Below are 22,280 nucleotides of genomic sequence, written 5' to 3' on the forward strand. Positions count from 1 at the left end.
GGGGCTTGTATGTTTTGCATGCTTGGCATGATAAACGTTCGAAAGTTTGCTGTCTTTGGGTCTTATTCTGTCATACAGCTTTATCTTTTAGTTTAAACAAAAGACGAAGCCTTTATCCAGTTTGACTTTTAGCTTTGAATTTTTTCTGATGGTCACAGACCTTGACTTCAGACTAAATCAGTATTGAACTTTTTTATCACGCTGTCATTATTTAAGGATGCCAAAAAGGGTTCTTTGAGGAGATCCCATAGAAGAACCATTTTTGGTTCCCTAAAGAACCTTTCAGTGGATGGTTCTTCAAAGAACTGTATTTGTAAGTGTGATGTGTGAGTGTGAAGGACTTTTTAAAAAGTTCTATACCAAATAAAGGTGTTTCCTAGAACCATAAAAGCTAAGAACCATTTACAAATCTTTATTTTTAAGCAGGTGTTTTCACCAGCCTGTTGTTAGGTAGAAAGTGTTCTAAAGTTTGCCCCCTGGTGGTCAAATGAGGCATTATGTGTGCTTATCAGGTGGTTCCTGAAATTGGTCAGCTGTGCATGAGCGGTCTCCTAATGGGAGTCCTTGTGGGCAGCTTCTTTCTGGCAGGGTTTTTTCTGGCCAACTGTAGGGTGAGAGATAAGCTGGCCGACGGCCCTCTGCGACCAGGTGGAGATCGAGTGACGGCTTATCAGACTCCTTTCAGACTCAGGCCACTGAAAGGGCTATTGTAAGCAATAGCAGTGGAGCATAGTGCCACACCTGCCCAGCCTGAGTCCATTTTATTGCAATGAAATAAAAATAACTGACTATAGAGAAGTCAGTGATCAAGCAGCTGATAGTCCCAAACATACTGTTATCTATAAAAGTGGATAAAAGGAGGGACAAAATACCTTCATCCATTTTACAGATAACTGTATGTCATACACTGTCAGAAAGTACGTTTATTTGAAATTACTTAGCAATTCGACAAATGTGTGATGATTGTAAAGTGTATTTTGCTAATTGGTATAAGTTTGGTAACATTTTATTTGAAGGCTTCTTACATAGGGACTTCATAACACATGCATAAGCACTGAATAATGCATTTAAAAAGCAATACTTGAATGTTTAAGAACAGCTTATATCAGTGATGTTTTGTCATGTAAATGATGATAATTACTAATTAGCCTTAAACTAAAATGATGGACATTAGTTCCATTTATATCCAGTTATAATGTGTCAATTCCAAGAACAAGACGAAAGGCAGTAAGGAACGCTGCATACTGTATCAATTCTTTGATCAGTTCTATCAGTTCTATCTGATGCCCTCAAGTTAAGTGTATAAATGATACTTAAGTGTATCCTTTTAGCATAGCAATCTTAACTAGGCTTCGGCCTTGTAAATTCTTCGTAACAGTGTTATAAATGGAACAAGTGTCTGTCACGTTAATTTAAGGGCCTTTATGTCAATACAATGTCTTAAATATGTTATTCAATGTGTATGCATTTGTAATGAAGTCAGTATGTAGGTGGCCTTCAGAGAAAGTATTACTGCTTTTATTTCTTGTTAGCTTCATTAGCTCAATACTTCCAGTGCAAAATTAAACAAGCAAACTTCGGACACCGAACATGTCTCGCCTGATCAACTACATTTGGAGTAAGTAGGTAACCATGTAAATTCGATTTTTGGCCCAACTATGAATTTGATAGGACAAAACTGTATGTTGTGCATCTGGTTTTGGTCTTAAAACCCTGATTCAGCACCCAATTTCTAGCATTATCCAGGCTGTAAATTAGTGATTCCTAAATCACGCTGCGCCGTTGTCATGGGCTGCATTCTCTCAGCATGAGAGAAATGTGCCGTGTTAGTGACCACATATCTGCTACATCCACTCAGCCACACGATAAACAATCCACACATGGCAATACAGCATTATAGCAATAAGAGACATGACTCTCGCTTTGCCTCTTATATTGGTACATAACAGCACGCCTCCCATCACACCCTAGTGCATGTGTTTTAACAGAGACACGACTGTTTCTTATTTCCTGAGTTCTAGTTCAAAACCATGCACCGCAGCATCTGCCTCCCAGCTTCCCAGCTCCTCGATCTGACCCGCAGGGCTACAGGGGCAGCTCTCAGAATTTTCTACCACTCCCCCAGCCTGGACTGTATGTGTGTCTGTATGCGTGTCTGTGTGGCAGTTTTGGACATGTGCACCGTGTGGACACTGGAGAAGTGCTCAAGGCAAAGGCCAAACAGTTGGGGAAATACTTCTCCATCTCAACCATCATCATTTCTGTGTGGAGTTAAGGGAAAAACACATTGTACAGACAGATAATACTGTAAATAATACATTAATGGAATGGTCTGTTAATGAAATGAGGGAATTGCCTTCTATATTCAAAGAATGTGTGTATGTAATTAACAGAATTATCCATTGAATAAGTGAAAAAAACATTTTCTGCTTTTTCCTTTATGGCATAATATAATGCTAAATAGTCTAAGACACAATCCTGTGTAGGTCTGCCTACAGGGAAATATACACAGATTTTTTTATCTGCATAATTAAGTGGTTAAGATGTAAACAGTATCATTCAGAATGGTTTGATGTGAAATGCTCCATTCTAGAGAAAAGTACTGAGTCAGAATCGCTCACAGCGGTGGTGATAGGAACCAGGCATTCAAAGTGTTCAATGCTAAAAGCTGTGTTACAAACACTCTGAATGACAATTTTACAATTTGTTTACAATTCAATCTCAGTGATTGAATCATACACACACTGAATCATAAACACACACTGCACACTGTTCCTTTTAATGTGGTCAGTCCCAATATTAGGCATTCCCAAGACAAGCTCCTGTGGCATTTATTGTGGTTTGGAAGGCTATATTGTCATTGGCTATTTCTGAAGTTTGTAGTAGTTATGTTGTTAATATAATACTCTCTCTCTCTCTCTCTCTCACTATCTGTGTGCGTGTAAAGGGTCTGAGGAGACGTGGGCTAGTTCGTGGAGACGGTACGCTCCCTACAGGCTCCGAGAGGCCCAGATCTGTGGGCCGCGGAGACGTCTTTGAGGTGGATGAGGACACTGATCTGGCTGACCCCAACACACTGTCCAAAAATGGTGGCTTACCTCACAAGACCCACATAGCCCCTGCTAAAGGCAGCAATGGAGGCAAACCAGACTCTGCATCTAAGCATCTGGATGAGAACATCACCACTGAAAAGAGCAAAGATGACAAAACTTTCCCTAAGAAGCCAGTGGATAACACTGTTATCGATCTGGATGTTAGGATTCCCTCTGTCTCAAAGAAACCCTCTGGAGAAAGCCCACTGGAGCCCCCCTCAGGACCTGATGACTCTGAGTCCAACCTGGTAAAGGAAGTGGAGGAAAAGCGAGCAACAACCAAGGCTCCATTTATCACATCCACCAAGGAGAGCATTAGTCAGGACCGAAGAACTACAACTGCCAGCGTTCATGACTCTTTAGGCACTGTGGTTCTCACAGGTAAAGAAGGGGGCCTGGTGAGAGGCTCAGATGGGAGAATCTATCAGGTCCGCAGAGGGCCTCCAGGGCCAGTGGGTCCCCGTGGGCTAACAGTGAGTATATGCTTATTTAATGTAATGCACAAGTTTGATAAGATGTGGTGAATTTATGTTGTATTTTCTTTTCCAATAGCCTGGAAATATACTATTCAAACGTTTACAGGCACCTGATCATTCAGTGTCTTCTGAAATCAAGGGCATTAATAAGGAGTTTGTCCCCTGTTTGCTGCAGTAACAGTCTCTACTTTTCTGGGAAGGTTACACTAGGTATTAGAAATTTGAGGTTTAAGATTTGCTTCCATGCAGCTGCAAGAGCTTTAGAGAGGTCAGATACTGATATTGGATGATTAGTTCTGGATCACAAACACCATTGAGGCTCATTCCACAGGTACAGGATGGTGTTCCATCACTCCAGAGAAAACAGTTCCACTGCTCTACAGCCCAGTGCTGACGGGGCTTTATACCCCTCTGGTCAACGCTTGGCACTGAATTCAGTTCTTTTCCATCTGACAGTGTGCGTATCAAGAAATTGATTCAAGTCTTTGATCTCCATCAGCATGTGTATATTTAAACTTTTTGTTTAAGCTTTATGCTCAGCGAGTGTCAGCAAGTCTTTATCACAACTGTCCAGTCCCCTTTGATTGGCTACAGGGGGAATGGGTCCCAAATGCACAGTCCATTCAAAGTGCCCCGCTTATCTGCTTTACGAGGCAGCGGCATGACCAGCACAAGCAGGAGCAGATGCAGCAGCATATGGAGCAACCTGGCTAAGCGCCATGTCCACAGTTCTGTTCGAGCCCCCCCTCTGATCCTCACGCAGCTCTGAGTCAGCCCCGCTGCTGGCAACATGAAGGCAAGATGTCCCACTGGCTGCGAATAAAAGCCAGCAGTAGGAAGATATTCAGTAATTAAAGCTTCTTCCCCTGCCTTTCATTAGAAAACACAGGCAACTTCCCTCATTTCCTGCCCCCCATCACAGGGCTGGGGATGCTGGTGTGCTTTAGGCTACAGCAGGAGGTCCTGGGCGGTGCTGAGCAGGATTCTGGGGTGTCATTCCATATATGTGTGTGTGTGTGTGTGTGTGTGTGTGTGTGTGGGCATGTGGACATTCGTTTGTGTTTGAATTCCACTGTGCGCGTGATTAGTACTTCATTTGTTTGCACAATGCTGCTGTCCAGAAAAACAGTATGTGCATTCATGTGTACAGATAAGTTGAGGTCTGCCATGCTCACTTCACCTGATTGCACATTTCACCATGCATGAGTTTTAATCAAGTGATTCCAACCAATTTTCAAAGTTTCTGCATAATTAAATGCTAAACTGTAAACAGCTTCATTCAGAGTAGTTTGAAGTGAAACACTTTGTTCTTACAGAGTCTTACTGAGAATTATTCACAGTGGGTGGAGAGCTACATGCCGAGTGTTGTAAGGCCATATCGTTCCCAAATTAATCAATCAGTCAGCCTTTATTTAAACTTGGAGTACATTGAGAGTGACCCTCATTTACAATGTAGCCGAGCATTATAAAAAAGGAAGGGATTAAAGAGAGTAAATATAAATGTTTGGTAGTAAAAATATAGCAAAGAAAATAAATAAGACCAAAAATATTATTATTAAAACATACATAAGACAAATAAAAATTAGAAAACAAGACTAAAAATAAGAAAATAAGATTAACAAAACAATCAAATAAATCTATTAAATGCATTAGTTATAAAATACATAAAACAACTAAGTATGGTGAGACAAAAGTTAAAGAACAGTACTAAGACAATAATAGTAATAATAAAATAGTGACAAAACATTTTTTTCTGATTTACTATTGTTTTACTACTATTAACATTGCATATAAAAACTCAAAAGACACGTGTCGGTTCACTGGTCATTTTAGTAGTTAAAATGGCTACATTTGTGCTTTAGAAATTGCTAGCCCTGGTTCCTATCACCACTACTGTAAAGAAATCTTAAAGAGTTTATCTGCAGCACAACATGTCATATCAAAGCACTCCGAATGACTTTGTTTACACTGTAATAATTTAATCATTCAGACATTTTGAAAAATCAGCTGAGTGCCCCTTTATATGGCATTGAAATTTTGGTCCGAATCCAAATATAGCTCAAGAATTTTTTGCCCCGGGCCAAAATTCTGTCCGAACACGACACAACCTGAGCCACATCAAGTTTTTGAGTCCAAAACTGACCCGAGTGCCATAAAATTATGAGCTGAACTGCCCCAAATCATCACTCAATGTGCCAAATAAAGCGTGACAAGATAACGCTGGTTAAATAACCACATAGCAACAGTAATAGCCATCATTATATCACACACCAACAAAATACAAAAGTAAATAATATTATAAAATAATCAGCTGTCCAAAATTAGGTTTCAATTTTTATTCTGTAAGTAATGCGTTGTCCAACAACATCCCAGTGTTTTGTAGTCTAGATAAACCTTCCACAGTGTGCTGTTCTCATGCTGTGCACTGCTGATATGGCAAGATGTTTGCCTTTACCTCTTTAATCCTAAAGCTATATTACTTTACATGTTACATATAACATAAAAACAGTTTACAAAGGAATTGAACGTCATTTTAGCTGCATTAATCTGTACTTTCCTGAATCGTTTCTGTTTTTATTTCCCGCTCTTCCTTTTTCTCATGAGCGTGGGCCTTGTGTTATATGCTGTCAACAGCATGAGTGGGTGACTCCAGCAAATTAAAAACTGTTGTGAGGTGATTCAGTAGAGAGGAGGAAGAAAGTAAGTAAAATCTGTTAAAAGTGGGAGGCGGACTATAAGAATGCGAACTTGACCCGAGCCCAACACATATTTGGGAAATGATGTTTGAACTCTACCGGACCAGATGTAACCAGCTGAGTCCTGTCAGGTTCGGACAATAAGCTCTACCATGGAACCACTGATCTTGCATTGTGGTTGGTATAGTGTAGTAGATAACACCGTTACCCTTTACTTGGCAGTTTGGGGTTCGTTTCTTTGCTTGGGTGAGTATACAATGCTAAATCAATAAGAGTCTTTGGGCAAGACTATTGATGCTCTGTAAAATTGTGAGTCACTCTGGATAAAAGTGTCTGTCAAATGTCATAAATGTAAAATAAAATAAGGAAATTGTTCAAGACATTCAGGCAAGGCCATTAATTGTCACCACAGTTTCACCTGCCTTAAGAGGTGACCAAAATGAAGATTTATGTTTCCATCTAAAATAACAGAGCAGACATGGTTGCCAAGTCCTGAGTTAATGGGGTATTGTAGTTTAAGAGGCTGGTTTGGATGTTGTAAAGTTTTTTGAGCTGCATAGCTAAGAGAGAGGGTCTAAGGTTAAGGATGTGCTTACATTGGTGCAGTTAATGAGCCTTTAAGGGATGTCTTTTTTATTGACCTGGAGGCTGTCTATACTCTGGGGAAGTTGACCTTGTAAACTAGATCTTTTAGAATAGAGGCTTTCCCAGCTAAGGCCACATTCTAAATAAACTCTTAACACCCACTCTCCATTGAAAACCCCTTTTATTTTAAGACTGGACTTATTCTATTTCTGCAGCACCAGCCTTGATGTTTGTCTCCTAGCTGAGTAGATTAAGTATTTTGTTTTACATTTTTGTTGCTTACTTATTTTTGTATCTTAGTAATTTTGTAGCTATAACAAAAGCAATAGTTGATCCTTTAAAATCCCAGGCTTATTACTTACTAAGGCTTATTATCAGTAACTGCCAGTAACTGTTATTATCAGTAACTACAGGGACTTCAATGCCAGTGGGCCCTGGTCATTTAAGGGGTTAATTGATTTTGGATCAGTCATTTAAAATCCTGAGTTGGGGTGGGCAATCTGATGATATTTTATCATTATCATGAAGATTACACCATGATATGCATTTCTGTGCATATTGTGGATACTGCCATTACTGTCAGTAACTGTTATATATCATATATATGTGTAATATATGTGTGTATATATATATATATATATACCTGTTAAACCTATAGCAGTTTAGCTCCGCCCATTCTCACTGAAGCTATAAGGAGTGTTTCAGCCCCTACTGCTTTTTGAAAGAGGCACAATACAGGGCAGCCAAATGAAATAGAAGACATTTACATATATCAATCTTAAAGGCAAAGTAACAAAAACAGCCATTTTAATTCTGTGGAGTAAAGAGAGGTTGGAAAACAGTAAATAAATTATTTTGTTAGGATATAAATTGAGGGGAAAATAAAATACAAGAGAAATGATCAGCTGCATGTTTCATTAAAAATAGAGCATAATTAACCCTGTTGAATTGGAATCAGTGCAGCATGTGAAATGTTAAATAAAAATCTCTGAAAGTTCTCTGAAAATAATGATTCACAATGACTGGCTGAGAAATTTAAAATATTTTTCCATTTCTTTCTGACATTAGGGGTGTCCTGGCAGTGAGGGCTATCCAGGGTTCAAAGGTGACAAGGTGAGTGGCGGGCATCTCATACTAAATGTTTAATGATTGAGAAGTAAAGAGGCGCTGTCACAGTTACCATGACTGTGTTTTGCCAGAGTCTCTGTGCTGTCACGTTGAATTAGGACATGGAGAGCAGTCCCTGAGGCTAAAGCTGTTTTATCACTGAAGTTCACTTAAAAGTTCATGCGCTTCTGGTTGTGAGCACTGACCTTTTGTGACCTGTCATGATCCTCACTGACTGCTCTCATATGCTCTGTCTCTGTACCAGAGTCCAAATGCCAGCAGGAGAGGCTGCAGAGATAAGCCGTTAGTCAGACAGCATTTAGAACTACCATGAATATTTACAAGTTGCACTTCTTTCAAGAGGAATCGCTGACTGAAAAAAAGTATTAATGAGTGATTTTCATAGGCTGTATTACTCATTGCGTGGGTGTTTATCTAGAACAAATGGTTACGTGTGTTTTGTTCAGTGATTATGTTTGAACATCTGTGTTTCAGATTAATAGTATTTGTATTTCATTATTGGTTTGTATTTGATTAGATATAAATGGTTTACAGTTGTTTAGGACTAATTGCCCTGATTTCGAAAGAGTTTACAGACCTAACATTTATCACTGTTGTGATCCTCCCAGGGCAGTGTGGGTCCAGAGGGACATCCTGGTCGCCATGGAAACCCAGGCCCACCAGGTCCACCTGGACTACCAACTCTTTATTTGTGGAGGAACACCGCTGAAGAGTGGGCTGCCTTTCAGGTGAGTCTCCACTCTTTTTCAGCTCCCACATTCTCATCGCATCAGATGGGTGGAGTGAAGCACAGTTCTCTTAATGCTAGAGGCTGAAATATTTCACCAATCCCAATTCCTGTCATGGTTTGATTTAGTTCAGATGTCATTTCTTAAATATTTCTCAGATATTCACGTTCTGGGATATCCTCCATGTTTGGATTGCATTCAGCCCTTTAGTAAAAACAAATTTTGACACCTCCTAATTAAACTATTAATTTCATTTTTATTGATCAATGTCCAGATGATGGTTATCATTGTTTACTGTCATTTCAGTTACACAGTCATTTAGGCATCACCATCTTTTGTAATGTTGAATTGTATTGGCTGTCTGGTTGGTGGAGGTTTGTCAGGCTACAATCAGGTTCAGTCAGGTCAGTTTTGCTGGCCTCCAGTCAGGTTTGGTTTAAAAACTCAGGGTCGGCTCAGGTCTTCTGTCAAATATTCTTGGGAAATATTTTGGGTTCTGCTAAAAAGTTCCAGGCCTGATTAAAGGGGTGGTTACATAGTTTTGCCTTTATCTAAAATCTAGTCAAACATCAAAGACATTTAGGGCCAGATGTACCGCAATATGCACCCACAGTGCGCCTGGATTTCACGCTCAATTTACTAAGACTGCAGCCTGCCCACTATCTGCTCGTTCATGAGGCACAGGGTTTAAAAAGCGCGGTGAAATAATAAGCTTGAGATAAACCAGATAACGTAAGTTCGGTGATGAACAGATAGCAGTGTTAATAAAATAACTTATTTCCCTCCAGGGGTCTCTTGTTAAGAATGTGAAACAATAACACAGACTGTGCATGCATATTGCGGCCACGTCGTGGCATATTATGCGCCCTGTCTTCACATAGTGTCTGCTGCCATTGTTAAAGGAAGTCAATAACACATATTTTGAGACCCTAACACAAATTTACGCATAGTTTTGAAAGGTAGAAAAAAACTGATGCAAAAAGAGTAGCTGTGAGTTGCTCAAACTTTCTAATCTATAGGAATACATAATCAGCTGTATATGAGCTCCTTCCACTTTTAGTTTGATTCTCGTATGTTTTGCATGGCCCTCCCTCAAATGCGTATGCATGAGGAGAGGAATTTACCATGTACATTGACTGCTCATTTAGGCTCATGTGTATTGAGCCTTGTATATAACACAAGGGCAGAATGGATCCAATTTGCACCTCAAACCTGGGCAAAAGGCTTGGTATTTATAGGTAAAACTCTACCTATAATTTCATGCTGAATGAATGGAGCCCTTGTTCATGGTACCCTTGTGATTTAGGAATCACTAATTTATTTATATCAATATTTGATAATGTAGGAAACCACATGCTGAATCGGTGTTAAACAACAAAACAGATGCGCTGCATGTTGTTCTGTAAAGCGATAGTTCAACCAAAAATCATGCCAAAACGTGTCTTGAATGATTGACTATAACTGGCTTAAAGGGAAAAATTGTGTAAATTTGATTCTTCACTGAACTATTGCTGAGCTCTACTTGCGGTTCTGTTCTTGTGGGTTGCCCACAAACTTACTCAGCCCAGCTCTTTCATGCAGCCATCACTACACAGCTGCACCTTGTGTAACCACAGAGTGAAGCCCCACAGCACAGCCTGGGATTGAATAAAGATGCTGTCTGGGAAAGTGGAGCGCTCTCTTGTTGCGATAATGGGCTATTTGTTACTCACGGTCTTTGAACTAGACTGTACTGTACAGGCAGACTCTACTAATGGATTCAGATGAGGAAGAGAGCCGTTTTGCTGTCAGCGCTTGGTTACAAGAGGTCAGAGGTCATTCACATTACTAAAGGCAAAGGCTAAACTCCCCCTGTTTGATGGAGCATAGCCAGGGTCATAGAAAAGGGTCACTGTAACCCTATCAATCAGCCTCTCCCTCCACTGCCAGTCCTTCACTCTGCAGGATGGAGAGAGCATCTCCTCCCTGATGCTGGGACATGCAGGCGGGTTCTAACTGGAAACATATTCATGCTGGGGTGTTCAGTGTGCGAAATGTGGTCTTTCTGAACTGGGCGATATAGCATGCGTTATGGATTCCACACTACTTTTAAGTTTGCAGTCTGGCCAGAGGAACAAATAATTCAGAGGAGTTAAAATGATGTGAACCAGGACGCAGAGCTCAGGTGGAACAGTACAGTCAGAAGATGGGAAATGATGCTCATGTGCACTTCATTCGTACTTCTGAAAACACTTTATTTGAAGGTTACATACACATTTAAAACAGATGGTTCTTCAAGGGTTCTTTATTAAAGAAAATGGTTCTATATAAAACCATGAACACTTAAAGAACCCTGATGATAAATGAAGAATAATGAAGAATGTGCTTTGGATGGTTATATATAGAACCTTTTTGAAAAGGGTTCTATCTAGCACCAAAAGGGTTCTTCTTTTTTCACAAGCTTGACATTATAACAATAGAAGAACCCTTTTGGTCCTATGTAGAACCCTTTTCAAAAAGGTTCTATATAAAACCAAAGACAAAGAATTCTCTTTCACATGCTTTCACCATGCAAAGGACCCATTAATCATGCAAAGGGTTCTGAGTGTTCATGGTTCTATAGAAAACTATTTACTTTACTAAAGAACCCTTGAAGAACCATCCTTTTTAAAAGTGTGCATAGGGACTTTATAACACATGCATATGCATTGAATAACATATTTATCAAATAATACTTGACCATCTATGAACAGCTTATGTTACTATTCACAACTGTACAGACACAGTAATGTGTTGGTGTTTCATTTATAACACTGCTGTGAAGAATCATTGGCATGGCAGAGGTCTACTTAAGAATGCAATATATCAGCTCTTGAAGTAATAATTTCCATGGTACATCCTTATATGTTATTCATAACAGTCTTATAAATGGCTAAAATGTCTGTTACTTTAATTTAAGGGCTTGTATGTCAATATAATGTTATTTACTTCATAAACATTGGGGGTCATCTTCAGAATAATGACATAAGGTGATCATAAATACTCAAGCACTGTTTTTTAAATGCTATTCAGTCCTTATGCATGTGTTGTTAAGTGCCTGTTTAGTGTTACTGAGCTTTCTTTGTTTTGCTTTTCTCTGTTTACAGCAAACCTCATTCTTCCAGCTGCTGTACGCAGGTTGGCCTGTAAGTATACCATATAGTGCAAGGGTTTTATGGGTCTGTAGATGAGTGACAGATTTTGTAATATAGGCTCCCTCTGACTCCTATCTGTTCTTTGTGAGCCTGTAGAGACAGCAGGGTCCACTTGGGCCAGACGGAGAGATGGGAAAATCAGGCCCACAGGTAAGATGCTATAGATGTTAAGTTTCTAAGTTAAAGCTTAATGTTTAAAGTAAACTTAAAGTTTTATGTACTCTTATCCCAAATTTCAGTCAGCCAAGATATGTTTGGTGTCTATTTTCATCTTTAGTTTTGCACTGGAGCTCCAAGACTAATGGACGCTTATAACCCACCAAAACCGCGAGCCCAAATTGTCACATACTTGCCTTGTATATAAAAATGGATAAAAGTACACTTCATAACAGGAATCCATATTATAGATAACAGTGGGCTTGTTTACACCCTGTGTTTCTGGTGATTAGATTAGAAATGCGTCTGCAGCGTGCTGACTAGCAGGTGAGAGGATAGACAGTGAAATGAAAGATGAAGTATACACGAAGCTGGAGTTAGCCCCAAACCAAGAGCCTTCATGCACTTCAGGCTGATAAAGATGCCCAAGCCAAGCTTGTTGACTGACGTTGTACTGGGGAAAAAGGTACAAAATACATGAAATGGAAACGATGTGTGTTGATGTACTTTTTACACAGAAAAAGTGCAGTTGGATCTTATCTGGTCAAACAGGGGACAAATTTTAGTAAAAATGTAAATGGAATTTGGCCAAAGTTTATCCAGATACAATCTGGACACGAAACACATGCAAGGTGTAAACGGGCTTAATGTTGTTCAGTATCAGAGACCACTTCAGCAAGTCTATTTGATATTACTTAGCAAATCGACACAGTTTGAGAGATATGTGTAACATAGGCTTGCACTTTGCAAAATATTAACACTTGTTAGCTACATTAGCCTTGTAGCACAAGTGCAAAACTAATCAACCAATACATTGATTTCGTGTGAATAAAATATAATTCTTGCAAAAGTAAATAAAATGAACCACAGTAATTGTGTTGATGAAATATATGAACACATTTGATGTATACATTTGAAAGAAATAAATTCAAAGCAATACTTTTTTCAGTTTAAATTTTTGCTGCTGTAGCATTAATAATTAGATGCTGCATCTGTGCAGAATCTTTAACCTCAGTATATTTAATTTCTCCACCCCTTTTCTCACTCAGGGACCACCAGGCGATCCTGGAGAAAGAGGACAACCAGGGCGCATAGGAGATATGGTAAGCAACCATGACATATACATACATGCAAAAACTTGAAGCCCACCAGTCAAATGTGTTTTTTTATTTTTTAATAAGTGAATATGGCATTTTTCTGCAAATTGTAGTGCACAACTTCTACGTATTTGCTTGAGTTTAACATATTGGAAAAAATAAAACATTAAATATTAAATGTTTGCCAAGTTTTGCACTTTTTCCAATATGCTGATTTCAGCAAATAAACAATGTGCATTGAAATGTGCATAAGTGTGTTCTCTGTGGAGGATGTGCACATATTTCCACTTAAAAAGACAACAAAACATGTAATTTAACCAGGGACACCCAAACTTTTGCATAAAACTGCATGGCACATGTTCTCATTTGTACAGAAGTTGTAATGAAAAGACGAATAAAAAAAGAGAGATGTGATGTAAAAGCTAGTCTCTCCTAACAGTCTCAGCAGTCTCGTTTGCTGTACTGCTATACTCAGAATAGAATAGTGAACAATGATCACATCAGAATTTCTTAATTAGTCGTTTGACGGCTCAATAGTGGTGGACAAAATTTGGCCAGAAACTGTAACTTTGTAACTCTTCAATGCACTTAAACACAATTATAAACTATGATATCATTGTAGTTCTGTCATTGTTTCACCTGTCATTATGTTTTTTAAACTTTACATATATTATACATATTTGTCATGTTTGTCTCAGAAATTCATATGAAATCTAGGCTAATTCATTAAGCACTGTATGTCTTTGTGGCTGAATCAAAAGTTATTAAATACTCCACCCTTCAGAGTCCTGAACTTCAACCTCATAAACATGAGCTGTGGAATCTGAAATCTCCATAGTGGGTTTTTGTGGGAGTAAGTGTGACAGTGACACATTGAGTCTGTGCCTCAGAGAAACCGCAGATGAACTGACCCACACTGGACAGATGGTAGATGGTCCACTGCTAATGAAAAATGGTACCACAAAAACAGGAAGAAGCCTCATTTATTTCATAAACTCCCGGTTATAGAATGGACTTAACTGTGTTCTCTGGGTTTTGTATGTAGTGTGAAATGCGGGTAAGTCGCTTTTAGCAATGCACTCTTTGACTTGGAGCTGATTATACTGTGTTAGAAGAACGACAAAGACAACCAAGAGGACAAAAATGAAACCACCTGGACACATTTATCAGTCCTGGTGCGTTTGGAACCTCTGCATGTGAGTGTGTGTGTGTGTGTGTGAACCCAGAGCATCCGTGACTAGGGTAGTTAAACATTTGTTTATACAATATGCCTGCATGTGAATTATTGTGACAGCGTTACATAAATATGATGTTTGGCCTACTGTTAGATCAGCTGACTGTTTTTAAATGCACTCAAAAGCACACATTTGCAACTAGCTAGCTAAGTGATTTTTATTGTAAAGTCACTTAAAACCAGGCAAAATAGCACGGAGGTCACTTTCAGCCTTAGGACTCTTCACTATAGTAGACCCAAGTAATACGTAACACATCCTCCAACCTGCCAACAATAACACAAACACCAACAAAAAGTCCCTTTTACAGGTGGTGTGCACCTCCCACGAGCCTCTTCGAATGTCCATTTGCATAACAAAGGTTCTATGTTCCTGAGAGGCAACCGTCACAATATTGCTGATCAGTTCCATCAATTCAGCAAAGTTAAACGGGTTAATTGTGTTAGGTAGGAAGGCTGAAGTTTATCTGTGATCAGTCTCTAAAAACAAGAGTCTTGCTCCACGCATATAGAAGTCAGAAGGGAGGTTATTTTACTAGTTTAAAAGCTTTCCTTTTTCTTTTTCCCTTTTTCTTTTTCCCTTTTTCTTTAAGTACTTTTGTGAATAAAACATATTGTTTAATGTTCTTAAAAAATCAATGACCTTTGAAACCGTACAGTTGTCACTGACTGCAGTGTGGATGTAACGACATACGTAAAGCTTGCAGTTATGAGCTAGCAGGTGGTGGTACACTGATAAGAGGGGTTTTAGAGACCACTGGTGTGAAGAATATCTTTTCACTGAACTTAAAGTTAAGGCAGTGTGTCTTGTACATAAAAAAAATCATTGGAAAGTTGAAAGAATATTGTTTCTTTACACTGTATAGAAAAAAATAATTATTATTTTAACTTATAAAAGTAAGTAAACTAGATGTTTTTCGAATATCAGGTTTATTGAACATTAAATAGTACATTAACAGAACAGTTATAGTGTGTGCTAGATTCTGCCAACTCATCATTTAAGGTACAGTAAAATAAACGTTTTAAGGCAGCCAGGTTACTAACTTTTTCAAGTTAAAACTCCAAATTAGCTTTACAGTGCACATACACTGGCATCATGCAAAAACATAAAGCTAAGGAGTTGCTTGCCACTTATTTGTGTTTTTGGCCCTTGGCCCACAACAAACATTACACATTAGCCCTCCAACTCCTGCCTCAGTGTGTCTTTCGTCTTTGTCAGAAAAGAATCAGTTGAGAATATTTAGATGCCAGAACTGATAACCAAGGAACTCTAAAAAACTAGGCTAAGTAAATTATGTTCATTATGCTGCATTTCTTAATCACATTTTCATGATGTCAGTGCTGATAACTCCATTAAAAATATCACATAATACTGAACTGAACAATATTGTTCCTGCATTTTTGACACCAATTAAAACAACAGACCTCTCTGACCTCTGAAATCCCAATTTAACCCCTGTGTATAGATGTATACTGCAGTAATAGACCATACAGTTCTATTCTCAATATGCTTAATTACAGTAGAAGAAGAGGTTCAACATTCCTCGTGGGTAAAGTGACTGATCATGGTCACTGACACTCGTCACTGTCGGGGCAGTCTGGCTCCTTCAGCTGAAGACACAAAGCCTGTTTGTCAGTCTAGCCACTTTTCATTTGAATCCATCAGTCTGAAGGCCTACAGTGCACACACAGACATACACAGGTTCTCATTACAAGGACTGATGAATGTGTCCCTGTGTTTTCATTTTTCTTTTCCTTCTTTTTTTCTGGTCAAATAGCTGTTTAACATCAGGTGTAATCGATTCCAAGTGTTTTTAAAAGTACTTGTCCAACTGATAAATCAGGTGAGGCCCAGATATTAGTTAAGGATTAGACAGATTCAACATATGCATTAATTATGCTAATGAAGTGAGATGAATTTCTTATAGTCAGTGTGGCCAAGAGTTTCCTAAACGTTTTAGAGAGACTGATAATTAGACTCTTTATTGCAATACAGTTAACCCTTTTTAATGGCCAGCGTCCACTAGTGGGCTAAAAGTTTTATTATACACTTCTATAACCTAAGAATAGCTCAGCTAGTTTGCACTGAAGTCCATGTAGGTACTGAATAATAAACCTTAGTATGTAATAAGCCTAGGATTTTAAGGGGTTAAATTAGTGCTAGAAGCACAAAGCACTGTTGCAGTGCATATGGGAACAACCTGTTCCTCAGCATCTTTCTTTTGAGCCACTTAATTTCACCTGCCATAATGAGAATTTAACAGGGTTCATGAGGGCTACTATGATCGACGGGGAGTAATTTACTAAATACCTTAGTCTTCTGAATTAAATATTCGTTGTGTATTCATTGTGTACTACAGGGTGATCCTGGCCCACCCGGAGTCCCTGGAAAAGCAGGCATTCCTGGGAAAGATGGAGAAAATGGTCTGAATGGACAACAGGGGCCTTCTGGGATACCTGGACCACAGGTACATACGGCCATGTTGTGCCACCATGTCATGCAAAAATGTAATACACTGTAGTGTAGTGTAATACATTACACAGTGATCTTATTAGCACTTAGTTTAGCTAGAGAGTGGAGTAACAGTGAACTTCTCCATTTCTTCTACATGCAGCTTACTCTTTTCTGTCTAACAGGGGCCTCTTGGCTATAAAGGAGACTCTGGCTCACCTGGAGAAAAAGGAGATGAGGTAAGAGGAAGTTAAAGGGAAGTACAGTGATTACCACATATGGGTCTTGCTTAACGCTCATTACCTAAAACAAAGCCATGCCATCCTCTACCCAGGGACTTATTGGAGCAGAGGGTCCCTGTGGACATATGGGGGAACCTGGAGAGAAAGTAAGGTCTACTGTTCAGTAAAAACTATTTTTATTAACCCCTCAAAGATTAACTTGCCACAAACAGGCCACAACTGCACAACAAAATCCATTTAAATTACAAGTAAAATGATTTTTCTTTTTTTTTTGCTGGAAGTTGTTGCCATCTAGTGTTTGGATGAAGAATTGCTAAATGTCTGTGTAAATTAGTGTGAAAGTCAGTTTGAAGTACTTTTGATTTGTGTTTTCATTTGATTTGCCTAATTTAGGGCTCCAAAGGACTCCCCTGGTCAGCCTGGTCCTCTTGGTCCTCAAGTAAGTCTCTGATCTCACTATTTATTAAACATGATTAGATAATTATATTATTGTAATTATGGTAACGTAAACCATGCCAGCTGTAAAAGGGTGTAACAAGCAGTAACAGTGAAAAATCCCTGCGTATGTTTTTACTGGAGGTTATTTTTGGGTGAGCAGGGCTGGATGACATTTAGATTGACACATAATAATAATGTCCTTACCTGCAGGGGCCACAAGGGCTCAGAGGGATTGAGGGCCTCGAGGGGCCTCCAGGGCCAGATGTGAGTGAAGCCAAAACATCTCAACACTGCAAATACACAGAATACATTAATGCATGAATATGGTGTTCCTTACATGCATGATAAAAAGGCATTTGGAGGCATTTGTTTCAATCGGTTGATGAACATTTGTGTTTTCTCTGTATTACAGGGGGATGATGGGTTAGAAGGCCCAGCAGGTCCACCAGGGGCTCCAGTAAGTTTTACAAACCACTTAAACGTGCCCCCAAAAAAGAGGGGGTTGACCCCTTAACCTCCAGAGCCCTGTGCTTACTATTTTATAAAACTAATCTTGAGACATATTATTCAGTAACTGCAATTAATTACTTGGTTATGTAGTTATGATAGTTTAAAAAAAGACTAATTATAATAAAGCTTATAAAAAACAGCCATAATATACCAGGCGTAAACTAGCCTACAAAAACATGTTTTTAATCTGGATTTAAAACACATATCAAGCTTACATTCCTGATATTCTCTGAAGTACCTTTCCAGAGTTTAGAAGCTACATGAACCATTCTGTTGAATTAGTTCAAACTGCAGTCCCACAGTATAAAATCTATTTAAAAAACAATTAAGTATTCAGACCTCAGATATTTACAAAGATTATGTTATAATCTGATTAAATACAAGGCATTACTTGAGACTGTAATAAGCTACATGTTTACGAAATCAGAATTTATAGGATACTTTCTGTTGGGATGTGGTGGTCCCAAACCCTAACCCTAACATGTCACAGTAGTCTAATCTAGAAGTCATAAAGCATAAACTCATTTCTCAGCATCTTGTAAGGTTAGCATAAATGTTATTTGAAACATGACCTATATGTAGGTCCTTACAGTTTGAGGGCTTAATTGTGGTCTATATCTCTGGAAACCTAGACCAGAATATGAACATAATATATTAATTTCTGTTTGTAATTTTCTTGCAATTATGTTGTATTACACTATTAATTCTACAATGAATCAGTAACTGCTCTCCTCTTTTGAAATATGTTTTTGTGTGTGTAGGGCCCTCCTGGGGTCACTGGCTTGGTCGGCGCTCAGGGGGTGAATGGTTCGAGGGTGAGGCTTCACATGCTTCTATGACAATTCTGTTTTTCATTCTGTTCTTCCAGTACTTCAGCACAACAGTCAAAGATCTGTTTCTGTAGTGCAGCAGTGTCTGACTGGCCCATTCTCTGCTTTGCTTTGTAGGGAGAGGCCGGACCTGCAGGAAACTCCGGCCCCCGAGGGCCTCAGGTGTGTTGATACTGTCAGACGTTCCTTCATCTATCTCATCTTTTTAAAAGAGAGCAAAAGATGTGCTTGATGACTAACGTCCACATCATCTCTTTGTCATCACCAGGGTCCTCAGGGATTGGATGGGCAGATTGGGTCTCCAGGGCCTCCGGGCCCACAGGTGAACCTGTCTTTTACTTTAACGCCTTCAGTCCTCTGTCTTTTACTGTAAGTCCTTCAGCAAAAAAACAAAGACAGGCAGCATGAAGAAGGATGCTATAGGAATAGATGGATGGATGGATGGATGGATAGATAGATAGATAGATAGATAGATAGATAGAAAGAAGAAAAGAACTAACTTTATTGATCCCAAAGGGACAGAAGCAAGACATATACATGCACACAAACTTATATGTATATATTACTACACTTGTACTATACTATATTACTATACTTGAAATAGATCTTGAAATGCTGGGGAGTTTATGCTGAGGGCAAATATGTTATGGCTGTTATATCAAAATCTCCTAACATTGTGTGAACATTTCTTGACATTTCTTGACAATCAAGTGCAGCTGAAATGTTTTTACATTAACATACATTAAAATGTAATCCAGAGCAACAAAATGGAAATCACTATTTTACTATAACAAAACTGAAAGTCTCCATAATTGATTTGGGATGATTTTAAGGGTGCATTAGCTTGAATTATATGGATATGGAACAGTATTGCTGTGGAATTGACTGAAAGGAATCATTTAGTAGCACCAGCAAACATTATAAAAATGCTTTAGTAACACGTCCTTGATTGTCATGACTGTGCATATTATATTCCTTAGAAGAACATGACATACTTTAAAAATGTGCTCTTTTTCCATAAATTGGAAGAGCAGACTCCAGGGTTGCAACAGGCTTCGGTCTACTTTAAAGGTCTCTTATTGTTAAACAGATATTTCCTCACTTTTATGAAATAAAATGTAGTATGTAAACATTATTTACGTTTCAAAATGGGCTGTTCACCCCCTCCCCCCACGCCATGCTGTTCATTTATGGAAGCTAAGTTGCCAAAATAGCCTGTTTTAAATTCACTATTTCTGTGATGTCACTAAAACCAACACATTAGCATATATCCACAAATTCAGTCTACAGTAATTTAGCTCCACCCATTTACAATGAAGCTGTTTCAGCCCGTACTACTTTTGTATGGGGTGGAATACAGGGCAGCCAATCAGAGCAGAGATCATTTACATGTATTAGTCACAGTAAGAGAAAAGCCTGTATAATTCTAATGGATAAAGAGGGGTTGGAAAATGGTCATGTGAAAATAAAGTTTGACAGTTTTTGGTAAATAAAACCACACAAACATCATAAGTGGACCTCAGGGAAAAAATAAAAGGCAAGACAAATAATAATATAATGATAATATAATAATGTCACATAATAATATTAAGCCTTTTAAAGACTGACGTAACTTGCAAGTGAAGACACGTAGTGGTAAACGTCGTAGGAGTTACAGGAGTACATCATGATACAGATGGGCAGGTAGGCAGGCTGTGTGCTAGTTTGATGCAAGGCCTTAAGGTCATCAATGAGGAGCTCACTGCTGAGTTTATCTAGATTTCAGGGACAGGAACCCTTTAGATCCTGGAAGAGACTTAGAATACAAACGCAATAGTACGACTCACAGGAAGAGAGAAAATAGGTAGTTTTCAAAATGAGATGGGTTATCTTAATGATAATTACCTTATTAGGAGGGCTACAGAACACTGTTCATCCCCTTGAGCAAAACAGCTTGAACTATGATTAAGGCAGAAGCTTAAAAGATATTGCTGAGGAAACAGAGAGACTGAGCTTTAAACAACCAGAAAGTGCCCACGGCTACAGTGGATTTGTAATTGTCTGTGTTCACAGGGCCGGCCAGGCAGAGAAGGCATAATTGGCCCAAAAGGAGATCCTGTAAGCATATTCAAGCTTTTCCTGATTGTGAATGCATTTATGAGTGATAAACGTTAATGCCTAGTTATTATTGTATCTGTTTTCATACGAAAACACAGTTTTTGAACTTGATTAAGCCAGAGGCTCATTTTAATTCTCAGGTTCATGTTAATATCTTTAGCATAATTCATTAAGTTGGTGCTATCCAAGAGAGACTCAAGCATATTCTATAGACCTACTTTTCCTGTCTGTTTTTCTCTCTTAGGGACCTATTGGGCCCACAGGCCTTCGGGGCGAGCCTGGGTTCGAGGGCCCCATGGTAAGTGCTTCAATATGTCTAAATGACTTACTTTTATCCACAATCAAAAGCCATCATTCTAAACATCTTTACATGTTTAGCACATTGTTGTCTTCAGATGTGAAATGCTGTACGTTGCCTTTCTCTTTCTGTTGGTAAATTTATACCCAGTATTTTGACACCACAGCTAAACATCACAGCTGTAGATGTCATTGTTTGACATAGCTAGGCGATGGGACCTGACGCTGCTCTGTTTTAGTTACACCCCTAACCTGACAGTTGAAGGATGCAAATTGAATAGACATTCCCAGGTGTTTTCCCAGCAGATGGCCAGATGGCCGTCTGAAAGCTCATCCAGTGACACTAAAATATGAGCTGAAAATTGTCCCATGCGGTTCGCATCAAACAGTGTCCTAGCTTTCATCACGGGACAGTGTCGCTGACGTGATGTTGGACTTAAGTGCTTCAGCAGCTGTCATAGATGACACTGTGGATTACCCTATCTCTGCTCTTTTAGCCCCTCAATTATCACCCAGTCTCAGTTGCTTTTTGCAGCCACACATTGAACGCCTGCCATACAACAAACATCTTGTTTTGTGCCATCAGAGAATACATGTGAGAATACACGTGACAGTCCCTAATTGAACACTGACGAGACCTGCTGTGAGAACAGCTCGCTTGATTAGAAACAGTCCCTTAATCATTTGTTAGTAATTGTGCCTTTGTTTGTGTTTGTAGTTGCCAGGTCTCTGAGAAACACTGTTGTCACTGTTTAATTGCCTCAGTTTTCTGCTCTGGTCTTTTACATTTTAATTCGCTCTTGGGAATCTGCAGTTTCAAACGGTGCCCGGTAGTTTGGAGTCTCATCACAGACGGAGGACGTAGATTATTTTCAGTATCACCATAAGAGCAAGCCTGGACTTTTTCATGTAATTAAGACAACAACGCAGAAAACAAAGGGTGGGATTCATTCACACTTGCATTTTTGTTGCAAATTACATTGTAGATGCTGCTGTTCAGTAGTTTGGAATTGCTTTTCAAAAGTTTGGAATCACCACTGAGAGGCTGTAAA

At 39.0% G+C, this 22,280-nt stretch overlaps 1 protein-coding gene across 1 annotated transcript in view; it reads left to right on the forward strand.

Annotated features, from left to right (window-relative positions):
• Positions 1–22,280, forward strand: part of si:ch211-196i2.1 (collagen alpha-1(I) chain) — a 114,571-nt gene that overhangs the window by 65,807 nt on the left and 26,484 nt on the right. The window contains exons 7-23 of the mRNA XM_036588339.1: positions 2,948–3,565; positions 7,918–7,962; positions 8,586–8,705; positions 11,831–11,869; positions 11,975–12,028; positions 13,084–13,137; positions 16,723–16,830; positions 17,000–17,053; positions 17,149–17,207; positions 17,450–17,495; positions 17,705–17,758; positions 17,907–17,951; positions 18,766–18,819; positions 18,952–18,996; positions 19,103–19,156; positions 20,887–20,931; positions 21,176–21,229. Coding sequence (XP_036444232.1) covers positions 2,948–3,565; positions 7,918–7,962; positions 8,586–8,705; positions 11,831–11,869; positions 11,975–12,028; positions 13,084–13,137; positions 16,723–16,830; positions 17,000–17,053; positions 17,149–17,207; positions 17,450–17,495; positions 17,705–17,758; positions 17,907–17,951; positions 18,766–18,819; positions 18,952–18,996; positions 19,103–19,156; positions 20,887–20,931; positions 21,176–21,229 — 1,548 coding nt within the window. The remainder of the gene's footprint in view (positions 1–2,947; positions 3,566–7,917; positions 7,963–8,585; positions 8,706–11,830; positions 11,870–11,974; positions 12,029–13,083; positions 13,138–16,722; positions 16,831–16,999; positions 17,054–17,148; positions 17,208–17,449; positions 17,496–17,704; positions 17,759–17,906; positions 17,952–18,765; positions 18,820–18,951; positions 18,997–19,102; positions 19,157–20,886; positions 20,932–21,175; positions 21,230–22,280) is intronic.

Source organism: Colossoma macropomum, unplaced genomic scaffold, assembly GCF_904425465.1.
Source record: "Colossoma macropomum unplaced genomic scaffold, Colossoma_macropomum, whole genome shotgun sequence".
Lineage (NCBI taxonomy): Eukaryota > Metazoa > Chordata > Actinopteri > Characiformes > Serrasalmidae > Colossoma > Colossoma macropomum.